The following is a 25811-nucleotide window of genomic DNA, read 5'->3' as shown; positions in this document are numbered from 1 at the left end:
TTTTCACATTTCTAGATGGCAAGGAGTGTCAGCCAAAGAAATATTAGTGAACAGAAATGTCAATCTTAAGCAAAATATCAGAAACATGCTCTAGAAACTGTGTAGCATTTTTGATAATGATCTAAAATTTCAAGTATGTGTACAACAGAAGCTTGACTGCTTGCTAGTTCAAATAATTATCCTATTCATTACGACTAATCACTTTATCTACTATAAAAATACATGATTGTTTTTGTGAAAGGAGAGCAAGGAATTAGCTGTAGATAAATTAGAAAGAAATAACTTCATCATCATCAATTTTCTGATGTGTATCTTGAAGGAGTGTGTGTGTTCAGATTACTATGACAGCAAAATATGAATAAGTTTACATTATTAATAATTTTCTTAAACAATTTAACTCCAAGATGTTGAAAGTTTATTTTTCACTTGGTTAGAGTATAATAAATTTAGTTTAATCCTTTATCCAAGTGTGAGCAAAAAGTTTGCGCCTGAAAGTATCTTCAGGACTGGGGTAAGGTGGTACAACACCAGGGGGCACTCCTTGCAAAGGTGGAGCAAGCTACCAGCACTCCTGTCTCAGTATCTCCCATAATGCAAAACACATCTCCTTGAGGATATGTCTAATGTTATGCATTAGGGGAAGGGCCACAACCCAGACTAGTTTCAACCTTTATTGAGGTCTCTTCAGTGGGAGCCAGGCCCAAGTTGAGATACCAGGCAGAAGCATTAGCAGGTCATCTCTACCTATAGGAGTTGCCAAATGGTGTGCCACCCTTTTTTAATAAATTATTCTGGATTTAGAGAAAGATGTTGAAAGTGTTATTTTTCACTTGGTTAGAGTATAATAAATTTAGTTTAATCCTTTATCCAAATGTGTGCAAACCAAGTTTGTGCCTGAAAGTATCTTCAGGACTAGGGGAAGGTGGTACAACACCAGGGCACTCCTTGCAAAGGTGGAGCAAGCTACCAGCACTCCTATCTCAGTATCTACCTGCTAATGCTTTTGCCTGGTATCTCCACTTGGGCCTGGCTCTCACTGAAGAGACCTCAATAAAGGTCGAAACTAGTCTGGGTTGTGGCCCTTCCCTTAATACATAACATTAGACATATCTGCAAGGAGATGTGTTTTGCATTATGGGAGATACTGAGATAGGGGTGCTGGTATCTTGCTCCACCTTTGCAAGGAGTGCCCTGGTGTTGTACCACCTTACCCCAGTCCTGAAGAAACTTTGTTTGCTCACACTTGGATAAAGGATTAAACTAAATTTATTATAATTTAACTCCAAATTAGCCTATAAATTTTAATATTGTCATATTTAACATTCTGTTCTTCTAAGGTCTTTCTCTGGATCTTTTCCCTGTCATCTTGGCATCAAATACCTGTTTTGCTAATGTTTCCTCTAAAATTCTATTTTAGTGACCATATCACCTTAGGTTAGCAATGCTAACAATTAAGTTTCTTCTATTTAATGTCTTCATTTTTAATATGATTCTGCCATTGATGCTATTTGTTCACTCTCCTAATTTTTCTAAGAACTCTCTGTGGTCTAAGCACTTTATTTCTAACTAAACTCTCAGATTCATAACTTAAAATTGGTTTGAACACCATCTTGTATACTCCTCGTTCAGTGCTTCGGCTAATTTCTCTCTTATTACATATAAATTTATTCTACTGGATCCCCACCATACCAGCTTTGTTTATTATACTGTCTATTTACAAATTTAATTTGCCTTCCCATAATGCATAACATTATACATGTCTGTAGGGATGTGTGCATTGCATTATGGGATACCAAGACAATTGATGTGAAGTCATTAGCCTCTATATACAAGTAGCCCAGTCGTGAGGTTACTTCATTCATATTTGTTTGCTTACTCTTGAATAAAGGATGTTTCTTTATTTAAATAAATTAAATCTTTAATTTATTTAATTTGCCTTCATCAGTAAAAACTATGCCTAAATAGCTGACATATTTTACTTTCTACAGACTTACCACTGAGAATGCAGATGAAGTTTTCTATGTTACTTGCTGATTTTCATAGTTTTGGTCTTTCTATTGCTGATTTTTAGGCCAAATTTCTTACAACTCTTATTCAATTTAGTTACAGAATCCTGTAGACTTGCACTGGATGTTTTTAGGAGCACAACACCATCTGTATAAGTTCGATATCTCCAATTCTAATATCTGGTTTAACCACTTTCTTTCATAATGTGATCCATATAAATAATGAATAAGAGTGGATATTTACTCCATATAATTGTAGTGTTTTCAGAAGTTTTTCTCTGGACACCTTGTCATTTGCATTTTCCCAGATCTACAAAACTAAAGTACAGATCCTCATCATATTCCCATGATTACTCAACTATTTGTCATAAGGTAAAAATCTGATCATGACATCTCTATTTGGTCTGAATCCAGCTTGTTCTCAACTTCTTTTCAAGTATGCTTGCATATATCTTACCTGAACACTTACTAGAGAGATTCCTCTGTAATTCTCGCATTCAGCTTTATTCCCTTATAGGTGGGAACTTAGAGTTCAACTTCAATCATCTGGAATTCAACCTTCTGACCAGGCACCTCTGAGTTATAACTCATATACACATAAAAACATTTTGATAATAGTAAAATGCTAGAAGCCACCATCATCATCAAAATCTCTTGATATGTACCCTCAAGTGGCTACAAGCTACTATGAGAGTACTACATGATTGAGGTTATGTTATTACTAATCTTCGATCAACAATTTTCCTCCAAATTACCCTATTATTTGTCAGCACTCCAATATTGTCAAATCTTATATGCAGGGTAGCCACTGCAAAACTTTTATACCTCCTCCATATTTAAGGTCAAATATCATGTACTCCAGCTGCCTTTCCACATTTCAAGTTTTTTTTTTTTTTTTGCATTCTTTTTAAAATTTTGTACTATGGTTCTGACACTGTTTGTTTCATTTAACAGTTTTTCGAAAGTAATTACTCCAGACATCTAGGATATCCTTATCTTCAGTTTCATGTCATCTATAATCATTTTTGACAAGTGATGGTCATTTATGATTTCAAATTCTCTGTACACTCTTATATCTTGAACAAGCATGAAGATATCACTATCAACAATAACATAGTTAATGAGGCTTTTTCTTATTTCTTGTGTCTTCTCTACATGTGAAATTATGCACATCTTTATGTTGGAACATGGTGTTAGTCAGTGCTTTTTTTCTGGCGGTATGCAATGGTACGCAGTACCGGCACCTTTTTTCTTAAGTTTTTAAAAATTTGTGATTTATTGACAGTAAAATGTATTATAAATAGTCCAGTAGGTGGTACTGTGTTCACAAATTGAATTTTCAGTTTTGATTACTCATAAGTTGGTACCCTGCTTTCTTGTTTCATATGTTAGTACGTAACCGGAAACATGAAGTTGTTTCACTTCTGATTGCTTCCAATATCGGTTTATCAATTCCATATTCACTCTGCAACAGGCAGGTGTTCAAGTGAGTTTTGAATTAATCTAAGTTAAATCAGTGCAATCATTGTTCAAAATGAGTAAAATAAGTAGTTACTTTAGCCAATGAGAAAAAAAGTAAGGCTGAAGAAGCAGAAATTGTCGAATCCACTTGTGATCCTGTAAAACAGAAAACTAGCACCGAAAATACACTGTGAAGAGGATCACGAAACCAAGACGAAGATCCACATGGTCAAAAGAAAGCAGCTTCTGATAATGATTGGCCTGAATGTTGGACATTTTTGCAGAAAAATGACTTCTGCGAGAGAAACGAGTGGCTGCATGCCAAGAATAAAATGTTGGGCTGCAAAGCGTGTTGTGATGTCGGAAGTCTTGTCATCGATAAACACATGGGAACGAAAATTTCAGAGTGGTCAAATGGTAAAATCAGTCATTTTGGAGATTCTCGCAAACAACAGTTAATGTCATTAAGAAAAAAGATTTACGATCATAAGGAGAGTGCAGCGCACAAAGCGAGATGACGAGGGTATATCGAAGGATATGTTAAAAGTGTGGAAGTTGCTGTAATAACATCTTCAGGTGAGTACTGGCACCTTTTTTTCCAGGAAAAAAGCACTGGTTGTTAGTAAAAACTACTCCATATCCTTACCATTATTATTAACTTTGGCCTTTTCTCCAGATTTTCTCAGAAAATTTCTGTATACCTGGTGAGATTCACTTCCTAAGTAACTTGGCTTTAAATAATGATGAAGAAACTGAAGTCATAGCGTGAACATCATCACTAGACTCTAGAAAGGTTGCATTCAATATTATGCATAAAATCTAGATAAGGAATGAGTTTTGGAACCATGGCAAAATTGTGTCCTTCAGCAAACGCTGTCTCATTAGTAAATAGGTGCCCAAATATGTTCAATATCCACTTGAAAGTATTGGATTCCAAAAAATAGATTTCTGCTTTTAATATAATGAATTGATTATTATATTTACTAGTATTCTGATTCTTTGAATTCTTTGTTTGCTCCACATTGACAATATAATGTTAATTTTAGCATGAAAATTTGTTACTAAGTTTAAGAAATTTATTTGTCTTTGTTTTTTTTTTTACACTCTATAACATAAGAGCATTCTTCTTTCTCATCTGTTAGATGATGGGTTGAGTCCCTATGAACAAATCTTTGCCATCTGGCTCTATCTCTGACCCTTTCTGTATCTCTCTGAAGCTTGATAATTGTAACATTTCCCTCCAAGACTAGACAAGTTCTTTTTGGTCTGTCTCTTGATTGTCTTCCTCCAATGATCCTATTCAAGACTACCAATCAGAAAGGACATTTTCTGGAATAATTCATAAATAGTATATCATTATATGCAAGTATTTCAGATCCAGTGATTCTCATCAACTGAATGGAAGTTTTCAATTCACTATATTTCCAAAGAAAATAGACATAGTCTAACATCCATGCATCACTCCACCATGCAAAAAAAGTAATTTACTGCCCAAACCTTGTGTTCCATGAATACATCACTAAATCAAGAATTACAGCACATTAAATCAACATTCTTAAAAATAGTTTCAATGAGACATCAATAAAGCAAGTATCAGTTAAAGAACTTCTGCTTCTCAAAAAACAATCAATTTTATTTCAATTGCACATCTTAAAGGAATATTAGAATTTATTAAAATACCTCTCAAATCAATATTCCTTCTAATTTTGCAGGCTCATATACACATAAAACATTTTGATAATAGTAAAATGTTAGAAGTCACCATCATCAATCTCTTGATATGTACCCTCAAGCTACCATGACAGTACTGCATGATTGAGGTTATGTTATTACTAATCTCTGATCAACAATCTTCCTCCAAATTACTCTATTATTTGTCAGCACTCCAATATTGTCACTTATATTTCAGTCTTCTAAAACACTTCTGAAGAAGTGAATCCACCTAGATCTCTGCATTCCTCTGGGTATTTTCTGCCATCTTGGCATCAAATACCTGGTTTACTAATCTTCCCTCTCTCTCATTCTGTTTAAGTGACCATACCATCTTAAATTAGTTAGCCATTTTCACACATTCTTGAATGCTAACAACCTCAAACTCTTTTCTAATATCTTCATTTTTAATGATTCTGCCATTGATGCTATATTGCTTCATGCCTCTAATAATTTTTCTCAGAATCCTCATATCTATGGGGATTATCTCATATATCTAATTAAGTGCTTTATTTCTATCCCAGCTCTGAGATCCATAACATAAAACCAATTTGAACAATGTCTTTTCTACTGCAAGTTGGATTTTGGCTAAATGCTTACTTATTCTATATAAATTTATTCAACTGGCTCCTCACCATATAGGTTTCTTTATTCTGTTGTATATATCCATATTTAATTTACCATCTTCACTAAAAGCTATGCCTACATAGCTGAAATATTTTACTTGTTCCATAGGCTCTCCATTAAGAATGCAGATGAAGTTTTCTATATTCCTGCTTATTTTCATAGTTTTGGTCTTTTTTATTACTCATTTTCAAGCCAAATATGTTACAGCTGTTATGCAAGCCTAGAGGCTTGCAATGAATGAGTTTAGGAGTACATCATCTGCATAAAGCAAACAGCTAAAATTAATATCTCTATATCTCTAATTCTTATATAACGTTTAATGCGACTTTCTTTTGTAATGTAATCTATATAGATGATGAATAAGAGTGGAGATGGTATGCACTCTTGTCTTATATCTGATTTGACATTCAAATGCTCTTCATGTGTTGAAAGTTTATTTTTCACTTGGTTAGACTATAATAAATTTAGTTTAATCCTTACTCATCTTTGATTCCTTTTACAGTACTCTTCTCTTCATTTCTAAACATTTTCAATAGCCTCCAGAATATTTTGCTACTTTCCTGATATTTATCTTCTATATACTTGTTGAAGTCTTCCTATGACTTGTTTAGTTACTGTTACATTTTTCTCTGTATTCTTTTAGATCATCTGTGACTTATTTACAGAGAGCTTTTGATATGCTTTCTTCCTCTTCTTTACTGAACTGCTTCTTTAACTTCTTATGCCTACCATGGTGTTCTTATTTTTCTATTCTTAAAGACAACTTCACAACATGCCTCTCTAGATGAAATTAATCAATACTTTCTTCAGTTTGCCACTGAGATCTCAAGGTTTGGTTACTGTTTTCAAATTGCTTCATTTTTCTTTTTCATTTAATGTTTGTTTTATAGTTGCATCTACAGTTTAACTGTAAAAACTGCTCAACTATAATTATTTTATAAAAAAACTTTTTTTAAATATTCTTCTTTTCAATATGATATTCATTTTTATCCAACTACTTATAATTAAAATTATGATCACTTCCAATTTCAAAATGTCTGCATGCTCTTGTATACTGAACCAACATAAAGACATCGGTGTCAACAATAACAATGAAGCTTTGTGCATACTTTAGGTAGGTTAGAACATGGTCTTAGTAATATCCTGAGAAGGTACTTACCATTATTTTTAGCCTTGTCCTTTTCACTACGATTTCCCAAAAATGTTTCTATATGCTATGTGGGATTCATTTCTTACTTTGCTGTTTAGATCTCCAACAAGGATCACTTTTTCATTTTTATTTATGCCAGTTGCCTGCTCTAATGGCTCCAAAAGTTCCTCCACTTATTCCATGGGGGGGGGGGGACCTTCTATGAGACCATAGACACTATTTCATTGTCCATTTTCTCATTTTGAAGCCTGCCCAACATAACTCTACTTCTAACTATCCTCCAATCTAGAAGTTGATCTTGATGTTGAATGCTACTGATATACCTTTCTTTCCTTGATTGTTATTGCTCAAATATAACATCCTATACTTATTATTTTGTGCAATCTTGCATCTTTTTGTATTTTTTTTTGTCTTACTAATGCCAATTATGTCAATGTGATACTTTCTAGCTCTGCAAGATTGATTTCCTTTACTTTAATACTCCATATGTTGATGGCTCTTATCTTCAGTTCTTCTGACATTGGTTTGTTCTTCTTCTAGATGTTAAGTTGAAATTTGTTCAACTTCATCTTAACATTTTTTTTACTATAAAGTAAAAAAAAATAAAAAATAAAAAACTTGAAATTTTAAGGGTTTAATGCACCAAAACTATTAATGTAATTTTTCTCATATTAATATTGCCCCCCCCGCATTTTTTTAAATCTAACTATAACCTGTAAAACTGCAAGCACTAAATTAATTCATTTAAATTCCTGTAGCTACAAAAATCACCTTTTTGCATAAGTTAAAGTGACTGTTCTGTCTAGATAGCATACTGTAAACAAATGTCTCTGCAAACTGCTGACCTGAGTCAGTTCAACCAAACAGCACAGGCTAAAAGTAACTAAAGGGTGTCCCAAAATTCATGCAAGAAGTAATTTTGATAGAAAACACAGGTTTTTAATTAAAAATTGTAATTTCTTATTGATTCATAAAGTATACAGTATAGGGTTATGCATGGAATAGCATATCGGGTAAATGGCCTCCACAGTTTTGCTGGCACATACGCACTCTTTTTTCGAAATTTTCCACGACTGTTTTGCATAAATGTGGCTGAATTTCGTTTATACAGTGCTCAATTTCCGCCTTCAAGGCATGGGTGGTCGTGGGCTAGTTGGCATAAACCTTAGACTTCAAAAAACCCCAAAGAAAAAAGTCCAACGGCGTTAAGTCACGTGATCTGGGCGGCCAATTCTGATCACCAAAAGGGGAAATTACACGACCAGGAAATGACTCCTACAGTAATTGAATTGTTTCTCGTGCTGTGTGGCATGTGGCACCGTCTTGTTGAAACCACATGTCGTCCACATCCATATCTTGCAATTTAGGCACAAAAAAATGGATTATCATGTCACGATAGCGAGCCCAGCCGCATTTTCGAAGAAGAATGGACCGATGATGCCTCCAGCCCAAAATCTGCACCAAACAGTGACACGTTGTGGATGCATTTGTTTCTCAACAATCACTTGTGGATTTTCTGAACCCCAAATGCGACAATTTTGTCGATTAACAAAGCCATCAAGATGAAAATGAGCCTCATCGCTGAAGATGATTTTGTTCGAAAAATAAGCATCCACTTGTTGTTGTTCCATAATCCATTCAACGAACTCTCTTCGCTGTGTGTGGTCAGTAGGCTTCAGTTCTTGAGTCAATTGAACTTTGTAAGTAAGCATAAAGATGCAAATCTTTCGTGAGAATATGCTCTAGAGAGCTTCTCGAAATGCCCAATTCAAGACCACGGTGCCGAATCGATGTTCCTGGACTCTCAGCAACACTCTCACGAACTGCTTCGATGTGTTCTGTTGAACGACTTGTTGAAGGATGGCCAGAGTGTATAAGATCAATAATTGATCCAGTTTCCTCGAATTTTTTAATTAATCTTTTCACAGTTGACGAAGTTAAATCACTATTCCGACCATATTTTGTACGAAAATTGCAAACTGTAGCTGCCAAATCTTAATAATTTTTAAAATATTGCTCAACAACGAAAATTGCGTTGTTCTTTCGTGTAGCACTCCATTTTTAATAACCCTGAACTGTCAGCTGTCACGCTGTCTTTTTTTCCTCGTTGGCATCACTTTACCGCACAAATGGCGCTAAATTTAAATCTTGCAGGAAATTTGGAACACCCTGTAATTAGAGTGTATTGAGTTGGAATAGGTTAGAGTAATATGGAGTGGAGATACTGGAGAAATTACTAAATAAAATAAGTGACAAGAATGATTTATCATATAATTCGTTTTCATATGTTCAAAAATTCATCATTGCCATCATGTCATTTTCTGCCCAATGCTGGATGAAGGTTGCTCCCCAAAGTCTTCCATTCATTCCTATCTTGAGCCTTTTTATGCCTCTGAGTTCTTGCCATCTCTGTAATCTTATCCTTCCATAATCTCTTTGGTCTTCCTGTAACTTTCTTTCCATCTCTAGGATACCACTCAGATATCAACTTTGGCCATTTTTGAGTGTTACTTCTTACAATATGACTTGTCCATTGCCATTTGGATCTATTAATGGCTGTCATGTCTCTCATCCTAGTCTGAACTCTGATCCAAGTAATGCGATTTTTATCTAGAATGGTAATACCAAGTAATGGTCTTTCCATTTTCCTCTGGGTAATCCTCAACTTGTTGGTCATTTTTTTTTAAATCAAAGTCCATGTTTCATTTCTATATGTCATGACTGGAAATATACAACTGTCGAATATTTTTCTTTTAAGGAAGATTTGGATCTTTCCTTTGAATGCTTCACAGTGCTTTTCAGAGGCTATCCAACCAAGCTGAATACTACGTACAATTTCTCCTTTACAATCACCCTCTACTGTGATCTTTTGTCCTAGGTAAACAAAAGAGGTTACTATATCAATTTCCTGAATGATATAATCACGTAATCACAAGAAAGATATTTATTTAACCAAATATTTCGGTCTGGAAATAGCAGACCATCGTCGGTGGTATTACAAGAACAGATGATCTCTGTTCTTGTAATACCACCGTCTGTTGTTGAATTTTTATATACAGTAAAACCCCAAAGTTACGTGGTAGGTGGGACCAACAAAAAGCACGTAACTCAGGTTTTTCTGTTAATGATGGTATCCCTCAAAGCTCTATCATTTCACTCACCATCATCCTGATTTATATAAATGACCTGCTCTCATCGACTGCAAATCCATAGTTTTGTTGATGAAAGCACTCACTCTACTCATATGACAATCCGTACATTGCTCAAACATCTAAAGCTTCATAATCATCTGTGATAATATCCTGAACACTGATTTTCACAGTATCTTTGACTGGGATGGAAGAAGCAACCTAGTCAACTTCAGTGCTTCCAAAGCACAGGTTTGCTTGCGCTTTTTCTTCCAAAAAAGACCTCAGATCTTCTCTATATACGGTAAAACCCCTAAGTTACGCAGTAGGTGGGGCCAACAAAAAGCGCGTAAGCTGAATTCGCGTAACTCGGGGTATAATTTTGCATGTAATTTATATATACAAACATACAATGGGGACCAAAGGTTTACAAAAACACTATATTTTTTAAGAAATATAATCATAATTGTAGTTTTTCATACATAAAAAAAAAAGAAAGTTATTTCGATGTCAATGGTTTCATAAAATCTAATAGATTTGTCTGACGGCATAATGTCTTTTTCTTGTCACGCAAAATTTCTTCATAGCAAGCTAATGATTTTTTTATTCCTTGCCTTGTGGCTACAATTCGTTCCTCATTAGAATCTATGTCCTCCAAAATCTGTAAACCTTTCTTTTATGATTGTTCTTACTATGGATTCCTGTAGATCGAACTTCTTTGCTAGCTCACAAATTTTCATTCTGCCTTCAAATTCCTTAATAATGTTGAGTTTTGTTTCCAAAGTCAAAGTTTTTCTTTTCTTGCTAGCCTTAGAAGAATCGGACTTGCTTCTTTTGGATGATATTGTTTTTTATGTGATAAAATTTTTATCAAAAACATAACATTAAACAATCGCAAGGTTTGTAGACTATAGAAATCGTGTATGAATGGAGACCGCGCGAAACACATCAGTGCTTGTTCACAGCATGTGCAATACTGGCAAATGTGGCCAGCACCTGAAAGATACGACTAGTGGTGAGGCGTGAAGCGGGATGGGAATACGTACATATAAGAAACCGCGTAACTCCGGATTCGCGTAAATCAGGGTATGACTGTTTTCTCTCACAGAGTGATACATGAGCAGAATGCTTTGCCTTTAGAGGCTGAGTGCAGACAGCTGAATGAATTCAAGAGAAGGTATGATGAGATGTGCATGGTGATATGTGACCTCCCTTCATGAGTCCCTGATTCTCTGGAGGTCTCTTGTAGTAGTAGTAGTAGTAATAATAATAATAATAATAATAATAATAACAACAACTAAATCTTTGTTTTATAATATGCACTAAAGTTGTAATTTAAACACTGCCAACCATTTCCTTTATCTTCACTAAATTATAAAAAATTACAGGCATAGATATTATTTGTCTATTCTTATGTATGCTTTGAAATTTCGAAGCATCTTCATGCCTCTGAGCCATTACACAGAGATGTAATAGTGGGAGTGATGGCACTTTCTGTTTGGCTGAATGGTTAATGTATCTGCTCTCCAACTAACAGGCTACAGGTTCCAATACTGCCATAAGCATGGATCATTCTGATGGTGTTTAGATGTGAGATGAATTTCAGCACTTAGCACAAGTCCACCATCCTGTTTATTGGCAAACTGAAGTGGTACTAATGTACTATAGGTTTAGAACCTTCAGTGGGTGAAAGTCACATAAAAAGAACACCGTATCAAGTCTGTTTCATTAAGAATACCATATCCCAAGTTCATCATCATCAAATTCCTGTCACGTACTCTCAAAGGGTGTACAGGATATGATAGTACTACATGAAAAATTTACATCATTACTAACTTCCTATCTACAATTTTCCTCCAAATTAGTCTGTTACTTGTCAAGACTCCAACATTATCAGATCTTATATTTCTATCGTCTAAGGCATGTTTTACCATATCAATCCACCTATATCTTGGTCTTCCTCTGGGTCATTTTCCTGCAAACCTGGGAGAGAACGCTCATTTTTCTAATCTTCCCTCTCCCATTCTGTTTAAGTGGGACATGCATACTGCCTGGTTGCATGTCCCACATATTATTTATCCATAATTTCACACCATTTTCGTCCATCCATCCTTTTTCGTGGAAATGTACAAAAACACCCGAAGGAAATTTTATCATAGGTTTATGCTCAAAAACTACCAGCAGATCTTATGTTTTACATTTGAAGATGATCATTGGTTTTAACTTCATTCCATCAGCCAAACATCACAACCGTAAACCTTGTTTTTTCATGACATGTATACTTCGAACTAGCACACTCTTACTACCTTTAGACTCCACTGTTTTATTGCTTATCATATCACAGTTCATAGGAGATTCATCCATATTTCCAATATTTGACAATAGAAATTTATTTAAACAATCTTTTGATTATGTTAGCACCCATTAGATGAGTTACTAGGTATCTAAAATATAAAATAATGTCCTTGTCTCAACTGAATAATAAATTTATGGAAACTGGTAAGTTTGTGGTCGAGATCTGCTGGTAGTTTTTGAGTAATTTTGGTTTTTTGTTGTATTACCAGATTTTGCCTGTTCATAAAATGATTACACCATCCTGAAGTAGCTTGAAATTCTATACTTTCATCCGGATTCAATCTTGACCATTTTAGTGCATATGCTCTAATCATATTTCTTGTAACAAGATAACCATTCTGCAACGTGATTTTCCAGTTGCAGCCATCAGGTGATCCCCATTCTCATCGCACATTTTTTCTTTGGCAATATTTTAAAAATATCTTCTTTCTTCCACCATTCTCTTACCATCTTCTCTGTTATGTCAAGCTTTCTTGCAGCAGCACAGTTATTAGTTTGCTTTGCCATTTCAATTACCCTCATTTTAAATTGGGGGTCATCTTATGCAACCGACATAAGCTTAAACCTAAAAATAGCCTAAAATTTAGGCCTCATCTTATATGCCGACATATATAGTACGTATATTTAAAAACATTACAACAAATACCTTGAAAACATTACAGAATACTGAAAATATACATTTTAAAATAATGTTCATTAAAATCATACACCAAAACACACCCAAATTATGATTATCATTACCTTGAGTCCTCTAAGAATCTGATAAACAAGAAACTGTACATGATCATCACTTAGCTTTTGTGTTTTGATTATGTTGTTTAGGTCAGCACCCATTAGATGAGTTACTAGGTATCTAAAATATAAAATAATGAAAATGTTAATATTAAGACTGAAATAAATATTCAAGGTCTCTAAAGAAATAAAGTCATATTTGTAATAATTCAATAGCCCTATGAAACTTTATGAATATAAATAATTACAATCAGATCAATAGAAAAACTTAGAATAAACATGATATTTAAATGATGTAATCAGTACAGAGAGCACAATCATAACTAATCCTGTATGATATTACAAATTCTTACAGTCTAGAAGATTTTAAAATGGAGAAACAAAAACAATTAGGATCATCCTCAAATATAGTCTCTTAGGAGAAGTGGGCAAGTCACTGAGGAAAAGAATGATACTACACTCACAAAAGTCTAAATGTTTCCATATAAAATTAAGAACTGTACAGACTGAAAAATAATATGTTTTCAAATTCATTAAATGAAAATTCAAAACACTGATGAAGTATTTAGTATTGGTACTATTTTTGGACATTTATGGAGTCATAAAACTTATAATAGGCCACACTCTCACAGACCACAATATCATACCTAAACTTAAAAACATTCAGCACTAAAGTATTCACCACTCACTCTGATAATACATTTTCACTGCTGGCATGTGAAAATTTCCTTTTTCACTTACTCCATGACCCTTATACAGTTTCTGGGGATGACCTCTTATATTCCCATCACTTATCATCATTCTGAGAAATAGGATAATAAGTGATAGGAGAATATCTCCCCTATATCTAGGGAATCTCTAACCAATCATATGTCTCAATCTCAATCATATTATACCATCTTATCCTATCTGCCAAACTCTGAAGAGTAAAAGTTAAATCTGTTCTCATACTTAACATTCTATATAGTTCTGAGAGTGAAAGTCACTTACCTCTGCACAAAAATCCAGATATAGTCTGATTAGTGCTTTATGCAGCGAAACTATCACCTCCATATCTTGCAGCAATTTTGTACGTAATCTTTACAACTTTTGCAATGTGATTCTTGAACTTCAGCTCCCCCCCACCCCTTGCTTCTATCATTGACTAGTAAAAGTTCCTCTAGTACAATGCCTTTCCATTATTCATTTTCTTTAGCCATGACTTTACACTTAGCAACATTAAACCAACATCCTTATTTATGTGTCCAAAGTATCAACCAATTAAAAAAAATCTTCTGACAACATCATAGAGCATCCCAAAATAACTCTTTCCAATTCAGCATCAATGGCAAATAAATAAATATCTTTCTCTCACACCTTAAACTATATTAACAGTGATAACCGCGCACACACACACCAAAGTCATTCCTCGACTTACATCTACTTGAAGATATGGCTGCATGATCCCATAAGGGAGTAAATGACATTTTCAATTATACTTTCGAACAAGACACAAACGAGCATAAAGTAAAGGTTCCTATTTAGCAACAATGCATCATGCGAAGTAGAAACCTCCCTCAGTCGATAATTGGCACGCATTTTCAACAGTTCCTCTGTCAATTTTGTGTTTGAGAAATACGTTGTGTATTTATTGTTAAAATTTTGTGCAACATGGCCCCTACATATCCAATAAAAAAAACTAGTGAAGAATCACAGAAAAAGAGGCGAGCAATTGATCTTGAAATGAAGTTGCAGGTTATAAAGCAACATGAAGCTGGTAAGCCCATCAATGTGATTGCACATGACTTCAGATGGTCTCATTATACAGTGACGACCATTTGGAAAAATAAGGATAAAATCATAGTCTGTGAAAGGATCTGCTCCCATTAAATCGACGACAGTGACAAAGCGATGACAGGGGCACAGTATTCTGCGGCAGAGAGTGCGAGGACTAGTGCAGATGACCTTAGGACCTACACCACAACCCCAGGTTGTTCCAGCAAGCCTGGAAATATTGTTTCTCATTTTAATTTTGTTGGGCAGGTTAGTGATGTGCCTTTTATAGATTAGGCTTCTGATTTTATAGATTATATAGATTAGGCTTCTTCGGGATTGGGTGAGACTCGTGTTCTACCATTTTTCACAGAAAGAAAGGTTGAGGTGTCGATTTGCCTCTCCATTGTGTCCACGAAATACTGTGGATACAGTTTTTGTTGGATTTGGCTTCAAGTACCACTGCTTGAAGTACTCTTGCAGGATGTTCAGGTCTGTGTTCAAGGTTGATTCGAGGTTGGCAAAGGAGGTAGATTGATGTAGAATTGCTAGGTCATCGACATACATACACTTGCTTGAGCTAGTATGTGGTAAGTCATACACGTAGACGTTAAAGAGTAAAGGGGCTAACACAGAGCCCTGTGGGAGAACGTTGTGAAGAAATCTGGGCCTACTGTTTTTTCCTACCAATATGGAGATCTTTCTATTGGAAAGAATAGATTCAAAAAACTGGAAATTTTTTTGCACCTTATAATATTTCCTAACTTTAGGAGGGTGCCCCTGATACAGACTGTCGTAAGCTGATGTTAGGTCAATGAAAGTGGCTCTGGATTTTTAAGTTTCTTCTGGAAGCCTGCTTCAATCTGTGTTGTCAGGGCCAAGAGCTGGTCACAGCAACTTCTTCCCGACCTGAAGCCAGCTTGTTCAGTCAGGAATGCTTTTTCAATGAGTGGTTAAATTCTTTTAAGGAGAATTCTTTCAGAGCTTAAAGTTGGAGCAAAGCAAGGAGATAGGCCATAGATTGACATCATTTGGATCTTTCCCTGGTTTGGGCACAGCAATTATTTTGGCTTCCTGCCACAGATTTGGTAGTTTTCCAGTCATTATAATTTTTGGGAAAAGGGCGGCCAGCCATATTTGAGCTCGTTGACTGAGATGTTTTAGAAACTTAGGGAGGATACCATCCACTCCTGCAGCCTTGCCATTCTTAGTGATTGGACTATAAACTATTGGCATGGATAACAGGATGGATGGCTGACTGAGAGATATCAAAAAAAAAAAAAAAAAAAGTGGTATATGGGTGAATCTGCAAGATTCAAGGTAACAAGTGGTACGCATCAAGGATCAGTCTTTGGTCCATTGTTATTCTGTATATTACCTGTATATTAATGATATTGGGAAGGATTTCACATGTGACATGACATATAGCTATTTGCTGATGATGCAAAGATAGGAAGGGTAATCAGGAGTGCTGCTGATATGCAGTACTTGCAGAATGATTTGAATAGCTGTCATTTCAATGTTACTAAATAAAGTCATGCACTTTGGTGTGCTTAGATATCCAATGTCATTATATTGGTGTTATGTTTGAAGAAACTGAGGCTAGGGATCTGGGCATCTCTTCTTCTTCTTTGCGTTTTGGTATGAAATTGAAGTTCTAGTGTCATATAGTAAAAGTCATAAATATAACGCAAAGAATAATGATAATGCTGAAAATGAACCTAGACATGTAAAGATAAGGATGTCGTTTTGCCTCTTTACAAGGCCTTGATAAGACCTCACTTGGACTATTATGTGCAGGTCTGACTGCTTGGTTTCCATGGTGTTTCTGATACAGCGGAGAGTGAGAGTGCAACAGAGAGTGTCAAAATTGATATCAAGATTGTAATACAGATTATGAAGACAGATTGAGAATTTGTAGGCTGCAGACACACTAGCAAACAGGAGAAAGAAGGGTGATATGATTGAGATTACAAACTTCTACAAGGGTTATACAGAATTTCAGTACATGGAATTCTTCATATTATGCAGGGTGGGGATAGGACACAGGGGCATCCATAGAAGTTGAGAATGAATAATGTCAAGTAGAGGATTAGAGCTAGATTTATCTCTCATATAGTAGTCTGAGATTGGAATGGATAGCTGTTGGATGTTGTGTGTGCAAGTAGTATGAATGAATTCCTCAATGAGTTCCTGATTCCCTGGCCATCTTTCTTAATAATAATAACATAAATTCCATAGTTTTAATTTTTTACTTTGTCTTCTGGTTATGTGTTAAATTTTCACAATATGCTTACTTTCAGGCATTTCACATTCTGAACTGCCAGCATCCTTCTTTTCCACTGCTATTTAGCACTACTCCCAACTCATCACCTCCTCCTCACCCAACCTGAAATACACTAACTTTTCTTCTTCTTTTTCTTCTTAACCTCAACACCAATGAAAGTACAACAATTCATAAGGGACCAAAACTCCAGATACAAATTCATAAGTACATCATTAAAATTATGGAAACAACTATTGTGTTAGAGTAAAACTTTAGTTTAATATAAACCAAAATAAACACTTGACGAATCGACCTTCACATTAAGGTATCATCTGGAGTATACACATATATACAAAGAGACAAGCTGCACTACAATCTACATAGCATGCTAAAGTTACTGACCAACTTACTACATCAAAGCTAAAGTCCTATTGTTATTATTGTTATCTATTAGGTTACAAAATTAAATTAAGTTGGAGAGCAACATAAACAGAAAAAGGAAAAATTAATGAAAAATAAATAAAAATAAAAGATTACTTACATAAGTACAGATATAAATTATAACCGACAGGTATGAATAGTGGCCAATAAAAGCTGGAAATTGCTTAGAGTCCTAAGTCAGGGTTTGCTGGAAACTAATTGGGCTGAATGTGTGCCATCCAAATTTTTGGAATTTTTATGCCACCATTACTATTAAGATTACCGTGGTTTATCAAAATTTCACAGGCTTCTTTAAATTTCTGTTCATATCAGGTTTTTGTATGATGTAACAAGCAAGTGCTTTTCCAATCAATTTGGTGTAGGGTGTTAAGAGCATGATCTGACAGGCTTGCCTCACCAAAATTGTTAAATTTAATGTGTTGTTCATGCTCTTTTTTATGGATAGAGATTGTATGTCCAGTTTCCCCAATATTAGTTAAAGGTGCAATATATGCAATAAATTCAAGGATGTGCCAGGATGGAAGAGGAGTTGAATATGTTTTTTAATTTTAAAGGTAGTTTAAAAGTGGCATTAAGATAGCAATAGCGTAGGATCCTATTATTTTTTTCTGATAACTCTTTAATGTATGGGAGATAGCTATGGTTTTACTGTAATCTATATTATTTCTGATGAAGTTTTATGAAGAACTTTATCAATAGTATTTTAATTTTCGTAGACAGGCTTATACGTAGGTTATACATTATTAAATCACTTAAGGAATTGAACAACATCGATACGAATATAAATTAAATTACACTTTAATAAATATTTCCAATATTTCGGCAACGTCAACTTACAAAAAAAGGCATGTGCACTACAACACGGTAACTAAGACTGAAGAGATGAAGCTATTGTTCTCCTAAAAGTCCTGATGGTGCCCTCTAGTGGGCTAGGTAGGTGTTCTTGACCGTTGGGCTGAAGGTCTGCTGACGTAAGCTTCCCAAAATTGGGACAGTCGCATACAACCAAATTTGTTGAGGTTTAGAGAGTTTCTTAGGGCTGAGGTTGATTCCAAAAATAGCCTTTCGAATTTGTATTTGCTACGGTGTATTACTGTAGCTTTCTTCCACCGTATACTGTGGCATGCATCCAGAGCATGGTCTGCAAGACCAGAATAGCTGTACTTTTGAAAACAGATGCAGTCCTTGTGTTCAGAAATTCTTATATTCGCTGTCCTGCCTGTTTGGCCAAAGTAAGACAGTTTACAGCTGCAAGGGACCTGGTATACACCAGGTAGGTCTAGGGGAAGTGGTTGGTCTTTCGTGGAACGGATAAGGGATGCCAATTTTCTGAATGGCTTGTAACAGGAGGTCAGGTCATGTTTTTTTAAGATTTTTGTAATTTTTTCTGAGGTGCCTTGGATGTAGGGAATGGTAACGGATTTAGAGTAATCCTTGTTGTGGAGGGGGAAGGGGGGGGCTGTGGTTTGTAGGTTTTAAAATTTTTTGGATTTTTTTTGTGTGGGGGGGATAGCCATTGGAAGTGTTGAGGATGTGATTTAGTTCAGTGTTTAGGGCCATGTCATTAGAACAGATTAGTTTAGCCCTGTTGTATAGTGTTTTCACCACTCCATATTGTTGTGTGTGTGTGTGTGGGGGGGGGGGGGGGTGATTGTTGGTGAATGTATCTGCCTGTATGGGGTGGATTTTCTATAAACTGAGAAAACCAAGGTTCCATCAGGCTGGCAGGGGACTAGCGTGTCTAGGAAAGGGAGGCTGTTGTTTTCCTCTTTTTCCAGGGTGAACTTGATTCTGGGGCATTGGTTGTTTAAGTGTGTTAAGATGGAGAGGAGTGTTTCAGAGTCATGTGGCCAAATAGCGAACACATCATCAACGTAGCGAAGCCATATGGTTGGTTTTTGCGGGGAAGAGGCTAAGGCTTTTTCTTCAAAGGTCTCCATAAAGAAATTGGCCAACGGTGGGGAGAGTGGCGAACCCATGGCTGTCCCCCTCTATTTGTTTGTAGAATTTTCCCTGCCAAACGAAAGAGCCCGAGTTCATTGTGAACTGAAATAGGACTGAGATATCAGGAGAAAATTTAGCTTGGATTAGCTCTAAAGTTTCCTTGAGTGGGACATTTGTGAATAAGGATGAGATGTCAAAGCTGACCATTATGTCAGTATGTTGGAGTGTAAGGTTTTCTATGCTGGCTTTGAAGGGCTGAGTTTTTTTTTTTTATTTATTTATTTTTTTTTTTTTTTTTATGTGTGATGGTGTGTTGCCAGTGTAGTGTGTGAGCTCTTTGCCCAATTGTTTAGCTAATTTGTATGTGGGGAAATCAATGCCATCCAATATGGGATGTAATGGCACATTTTCTTTATGTATTTTTGGGAGTCCGTAAATACGGGAGTGGCATAGAGTTAAATGGCTTTAATCTTTAATCTAAACTAATCTGTTCTAAAGACATGGCCCTAAACACTGAACTAAATCACATCCTCAGCACTTTCTCAGCCAATGGCTACCCCCCAAAAAAATATTAAAACCTACAAACCACATCCCGCATCCCCCCCCCCCACTCCACAACAAGGATTACTCTAAATCCATCACCATTCCCTACATCTGAGGCAACTTGGAAAAAATTACAAAAATCTTAAAAAAAACATGACCTGACCTCCAGTTACAGGCCATATACAAAAAATTGACATCCCTTATCCGCTTCACTAAAGACCAACCACTTCCCCTAGACCTACCTGGTGTATACCAGGTCCTTTGCAGCAGCTGTAAACTGTCTTACTTTGGCCAAACAGGCAGGACAGCAAATATAAGAATTTCTGAACACAAGGACTACATCCGTCTTAACAAGTACAGCCATTCTGGTCTTACAGACCATGCTCTGGATACATGCCACAGAATACGGTGGAAGAAAGCTACAGTAATACACCGTAGCAAATACAAATTCGAAAGACTATTTATGGGATCAGCCTCAGCCCTAAGAAACTCTCCAAACCTCAACAAATTTGGTTGTATGTGACTGCCCCAATTTTGGGAGGCTTACATCAGCAGACCTTCAGCCCAACGGCCAAGAACACCTACTTAGTCCACTACATGGCACCATCAGGACTTTTAGGAGAACAATAGCTTCATCTCTTCATTCTCAGTTACTGTGTTGTAGTGCACGTGCCTTTTTTTTGTAAGATGGCAATGTGACGTTGCCGAAATATCGGAATTCCTTAAGTGATTTAAGAATAATATTTTAGTTCTACATAATTTTTTGTTCTTGATAAATTTCTTAATAAATACAATTTTGTTGTTTTCATGAGATTTTACTGCCTCAATCAACATTTCATCATCAAATTCCTGATATGTTCTCTCAGGGATGTACAGGATGTAATATAGGAAAAGTTTACATTATCACTAGCTTCCTATCCACAATTTTACTCCAAATCAATCTGTTACCTGTCAAGATTCTAACATTTCTTCTTTTCTTTCTGATTTTTCTATTCTTGCAGATGACTCTCTGGCTGAATCAATCAATGTTTGTTCAGGGCTTGCCACTGAATCTCCAAGGCATCTTTCCTGTTCTCAAACTCGTTCATTTTTCTTGAATAAAGTTTGTGTATTTTAGTCTACAGTTCACATCTGAGAGCTGTTCAACTTTTATTCCTTTTAAAACTTTCTTAAATATTCTTCTTTTCAAAATGAAATTCAATTTTATCCTGCTCAAGACTAAATTGTGATCACTTCCAATTTCAAATCATCTGGTCTCCTACAATCTAGTGTCCTGCACCAGTGAGAAAACATCAGAATCAAGGAATAAGAAAAGTCAATGAGACTTTTCTCATTCCTTGATCTTCTCTCCATGTGAATTTGTGCACATTTTTATGTTGAAACATTCTGTTAGTAACAATCAGTCCACATCCTGAGCAAAAATCAAACAGGTATTTGCCATTATTATTAGCTTTGCTCTTTTCTCCAAATTTTCCCAATTCCCAAAAAGACATACAAAAATATTTTCCCAAAATATTTTTGTATGTCAGACAATCATTTCCTACTCTGCTATTTAGATCCCCAACAAGGACCAACTTTTCCTTTTTCATTGTGTCATTGTCAGTTCTCCATTCTGATATTTATCCACAATATTCAAGAAGATTAGCCTTGTATTTAGTGTTGAATGCTATAAGTACTCCTTTTCCTTGATTGTTATTGCCTGAAAATAACGTTTTGTATTTATTGCTTAGAAAGATCTCACCAGTTTTTGTCTTTTTTTTTTTTATCCAGTCATCTGGTACTTATCCAATTCCTCAGCCAGCTCCATTTCTTTGCCATTCAAGCTTCTTATGTTGACAATAAGTTTTAAAAGAGGTAAACCGTGAGTAGACATAACTATACAAATAAATAACGGAAAAACTCACGTAGAAATATTATTTAATAGTATAATTTTCGCCTGTGTGTCACAGGCATCTTCAGTACAATTAGGCACAAAAATTAAACACTAACTGACAATTCCAAAAAGCACCACCTAAGTAGCTGGTGTAAGATAACTAAAAAGGTCAATAACTTTCTTTAAAAAAAAAAAAAAAAAAAAAAAAAAAAAAAAAAAATTAATACAATAAAAAGTTAGGAAAGATTAGCTGATTTGTAAAGTACTATCTCCCATAAAGGGGTCAGACGTAAGCCGTCAGATCTGTTTAAGTTAGGAGAATGAAGTAGAGTTTCACATGCTTCTTTATAAAGGCGTTCCATGAGAAACTGACTTTTGTGAAGAACTCTTGTCTTTCTCCAATGAACTCTGTGTCTAGTGAAGATGGCATGTTCTGCAAGTCCAGACTTTTCAGGTTTAAAGTATTCAATATAAGATTGGTGTTCTTCTAGCCGAATGGAGGCAGATCTTCCCGTTTGTCCGAAATAACATAATCCACAAGAGCACGGAATCTGGTAGACACCTGGATGATTAAGATGTGGAAGCTTGTCCTTTGGAGAAGCGAGAAAGGTGGAGATTTTTCTAAACGGTCGAAAGGCAACAAAAATATTCAGTGGTTTTAAAATTTTTGCTATACGTTCACTGATGCCTTGTATATAAGGGATGGTAATGCGCGTTATTTCCTCTGTGTTTGAAGAGGGAGACATATTAAATCTACTCAAAGTTCTTTTAATGAAGCAATTCTTATAGCCATTAGATAGAAAGGAAGAAGTTATATATCGTATTTCTTTCTGTAAAAGATCGTCTGTAGAACAAAAGGAGTGGGCCCGATGAACCAGTGTTTTAATAGTTCCTGCCTTTTGACTGGGATGGTGATGAGATTCCGCATGGATATAGTGGCCTGTATGAGTCTTCTTTCTATAAACTGAGAAATGTAGGTTACCATCTGGTTGGCGAAGAATTAGAAGATCTAAAAAGGCTAACTGCTTATTTGATTCTACTTCTAGGGTAAACTTGATCCTAGGATGAAATGCGTTTAACTTATTGAGAAATTGTTGAAGTTCATCAGAAGAGCCATTCCATACAGCAAAAAAGTCATCAACATATCTGAACCAATGAGTAGGTCTGGGAGAAATATTGTCAAAGATACGTTGTTCAAAATGTTCCATAAAGAAATTAGAGATAGCAGGAGAGAGAGGATTACCCATTGCTGTTCCTTCAATTTGTTGATACAACTTATTTTTAAAAGAAAAATAACCAGAATTTATTACAAAATCAAATAAGTTTACAATGTCTGAAGGAAATTCCTGTTGTAGTAATTCAATACTTTCCGAAAGAGGCACATTTGTAAATAAAGAAACAACATCTAAACTGATCATGATATCAGAAACGTCCAAATGAAGATCTGAAATTTTATTTTTAAAATCCAAAGTATTTTTTATATAAGTATCAGTTCTTCTAGTTGAAGAGGAGAGTAAATTAGATAAAAATTTTGAGATTTTGTAAGTTGGGCAACCTATACAATCTACGACTGGTCTTAACGGAATGCCTGGTTTATGAACTTTTGGAAGACCATACAATCTAGGTGGACGACCGAAGAAGGTTTTAAGTTTTTTCTTTTGATCTTCATTCCATGTAAATACATTATCTATAAGAGAATTAAGTCTCTTCAATTGACTCCGGGTAGGATCCGAAGTAAGAGGCCTATAAGTTGAATAGTCGCGAAGTAAAAGAGACATTTTTCTCTCATATTCCTTCCTATCTTGAATCACTACAGCCTTCCCGTTATCAGCTTTCGTAATTATTAAATTATTGTTATTCTTCAGTGATTTCAATGCTTTAAATTCAGAGTAAGAAAGATTAGGACGAGGAGGCTTGGCATGAAAAAGAATTTGTGCACATTCAAAACGTAATCTGTTGGCTGTTTTTTGGGGTAAGGATCGAATACCCCTGTCTATGTTATGAAAAAAATCCATAATAGGCACCTTATTCGGCGTAACAGCGAAATCATATCCTTTTGATAAAACAAAACGTTCACAGTCTGTTAGTGGACGTCCGGAAACATTTATGACTACTTTATCTATATCAATAGTATTATTACTGGATCTAGGTAAGCTGACTAGTGATTCAAATTTGCGTTTCAGCTTGTCACGAGAATCATTGAAAACCTTTAAGTAAGAACTCGAAGATATGCGCATTACAGTAGTAAAAGTTTCAACAGTTAAATTAGATTCCAGAGCAATTTTTATATCCATAATTTCTCTATTTAAGATGGCAAGAGATTTTTTAGCTTCGTGTAGCTGAATATTTAAAAGAGACTTACTAGCTTTGAAGTAGATCCGATGAGCTTTTGGGGACCTAAAAACTTCTTTTATTTTACAACAGGTTGGAATAACCTGGGCCATCTTACATCGTTTAAGGAATATTAATCTGTTAATATCGGATCTACTTCAAAGCTAGTAAGTCTCTTTTAAATATTCAGATACACGAAGCTAAAAAATCTAAAAAATAGAGAAATTATGGATATAAAAATTGCTCTGGAATCTAATTTAACTGTTGAAACTTTTACTACTGAAATGCGCATATCTTCGAGTTCTTACTTAAAGGTTTTCAATGATTCTCGTGACAAGCTGAAACGCAAATTTGAATGTACAACATTCAAATAATCAACATGTACAACAAACACATAAGCCTTCCTACATGTTATCACTAGTTAAATCATTAATACCTACTACAATTATGATCTAGTTTACTTTTCTTTTCTGTTTTTGAATTGTTTGTGTTATATTTTTACTTTTTGCTCCTACCACTTGATGTTATAATCCACTCATCAACAGCATGTTTTACTACTGAGTCACCATACCAAGTAATATCCTTTTTACAAACAATGTTACTTCCTGATTTTCGTTACTTATTGACTTACGTGATTCTGTGCTTTGTTGTTTCTTATATTGCTGCTTAATTTTCTTTTCCTCCCTATGTTCATTCAAACATCTCTCGATTTCCTGTAATTCCCACTTTCTCTCTGATAATTGCTTTAATTTAGCTATTTTGGAGGTTAATTCATTTTCAATAACCTTCTTAGCAGGGCAAGCCTTCTTATTCTCAATTTCGCTGCTCTTCTTAGTGTTATGTTTCTTGTGCATTTCTGGAGCCATTTTAAATTATATTTATTATTGCAATATCTTGAAATTGGGATTTTAGGAATGAATGCAGTTAGGTGGCCAGGATCAGGCAAAGCTCAAGTTAATGACATGACACATATCACTCTGGAAACAGTGAAAACAACCATCAAAATGGAGTTGGAATAATATTAAACAAAGATGTCAATAATAAGTCACTGTTGAGCTTCATCACCTATTCAGATAGGATGATGTTATTAAAACTGAAAGGTCAACCACTAGATGTTAATCTTATACAGGTCTATGCCCCTACTGCTGACAAGAGTGATACCGAGATCGGAGAATTTTATGATCAATTAAAAGAACTAATGAAAAACACAAAAAAGCATGATATTAACATTGTCATGGGCGATTTTAATGCTAAAGTTGGGAAAGGTAGAAGTGAAGATGTAGTTGACAAACATGGACTGGAAACAAGAAATAGGAGAGAAGACCATCTTATTCAATTCTGCCAGGAAGAGGAGCTAATAATCACAAATACATGGTTTAAGTTACCATCCCGAAGGCTATATACTTGGCGATCACCACAGGATAATAATGGGAATATAGTCAGAAACCAAATTGATTACTTGCTAATTAATGAATGATTTCGAAGTACAATT

General features: G+C 35.2%; 1 protein-coding gene across 6 annotated transcripts in view; it reads right to left on the bottom strand.

Annotated features, from left to right (window-relative positions):
• The window catches only part of LOC150109944 (mitogen-activated protein kinase 14-like), a 354973-nt gene that overhangs the window by 254400 nt on the left and 74762 nt on the right, over positions 1-25811 (bottom strand). For all 6 annotated transcript variants that reach the window (XM_090397321.1, XM_090397320.1, XM_090397323.1 and 3 more), the window contains one exon: positions 13179-13290. In XM_090397321.1, the coding sequence (XP_090253447.1) occupies positions 13179-13290 (112 nt within the window). The remainder of the gene's footprint in view (positions 1-13178; positions 13291-25811) is intronic.

This window comes from Typopeltis vanoorti, chromosome 1 (genome assembly GCF_054136105.1).
Source record: "Typopeltis vanoorti isolate ZY-2024b chromosome 1, IOZ_Tvanoo_1.0, whole genome shotgun sequence".
NCBI lineage: Eukaryota > Metazoa > Arthropoda > Arachnida > Uropygi > Thelyphonidae > Typopeltis > Typopeltis vanoorti.
The sequence above is the reverse complement of the archived record's forward strand: the minus strand, read 5'-3'. Positions and strand labels throughout refer to the sequence as shown.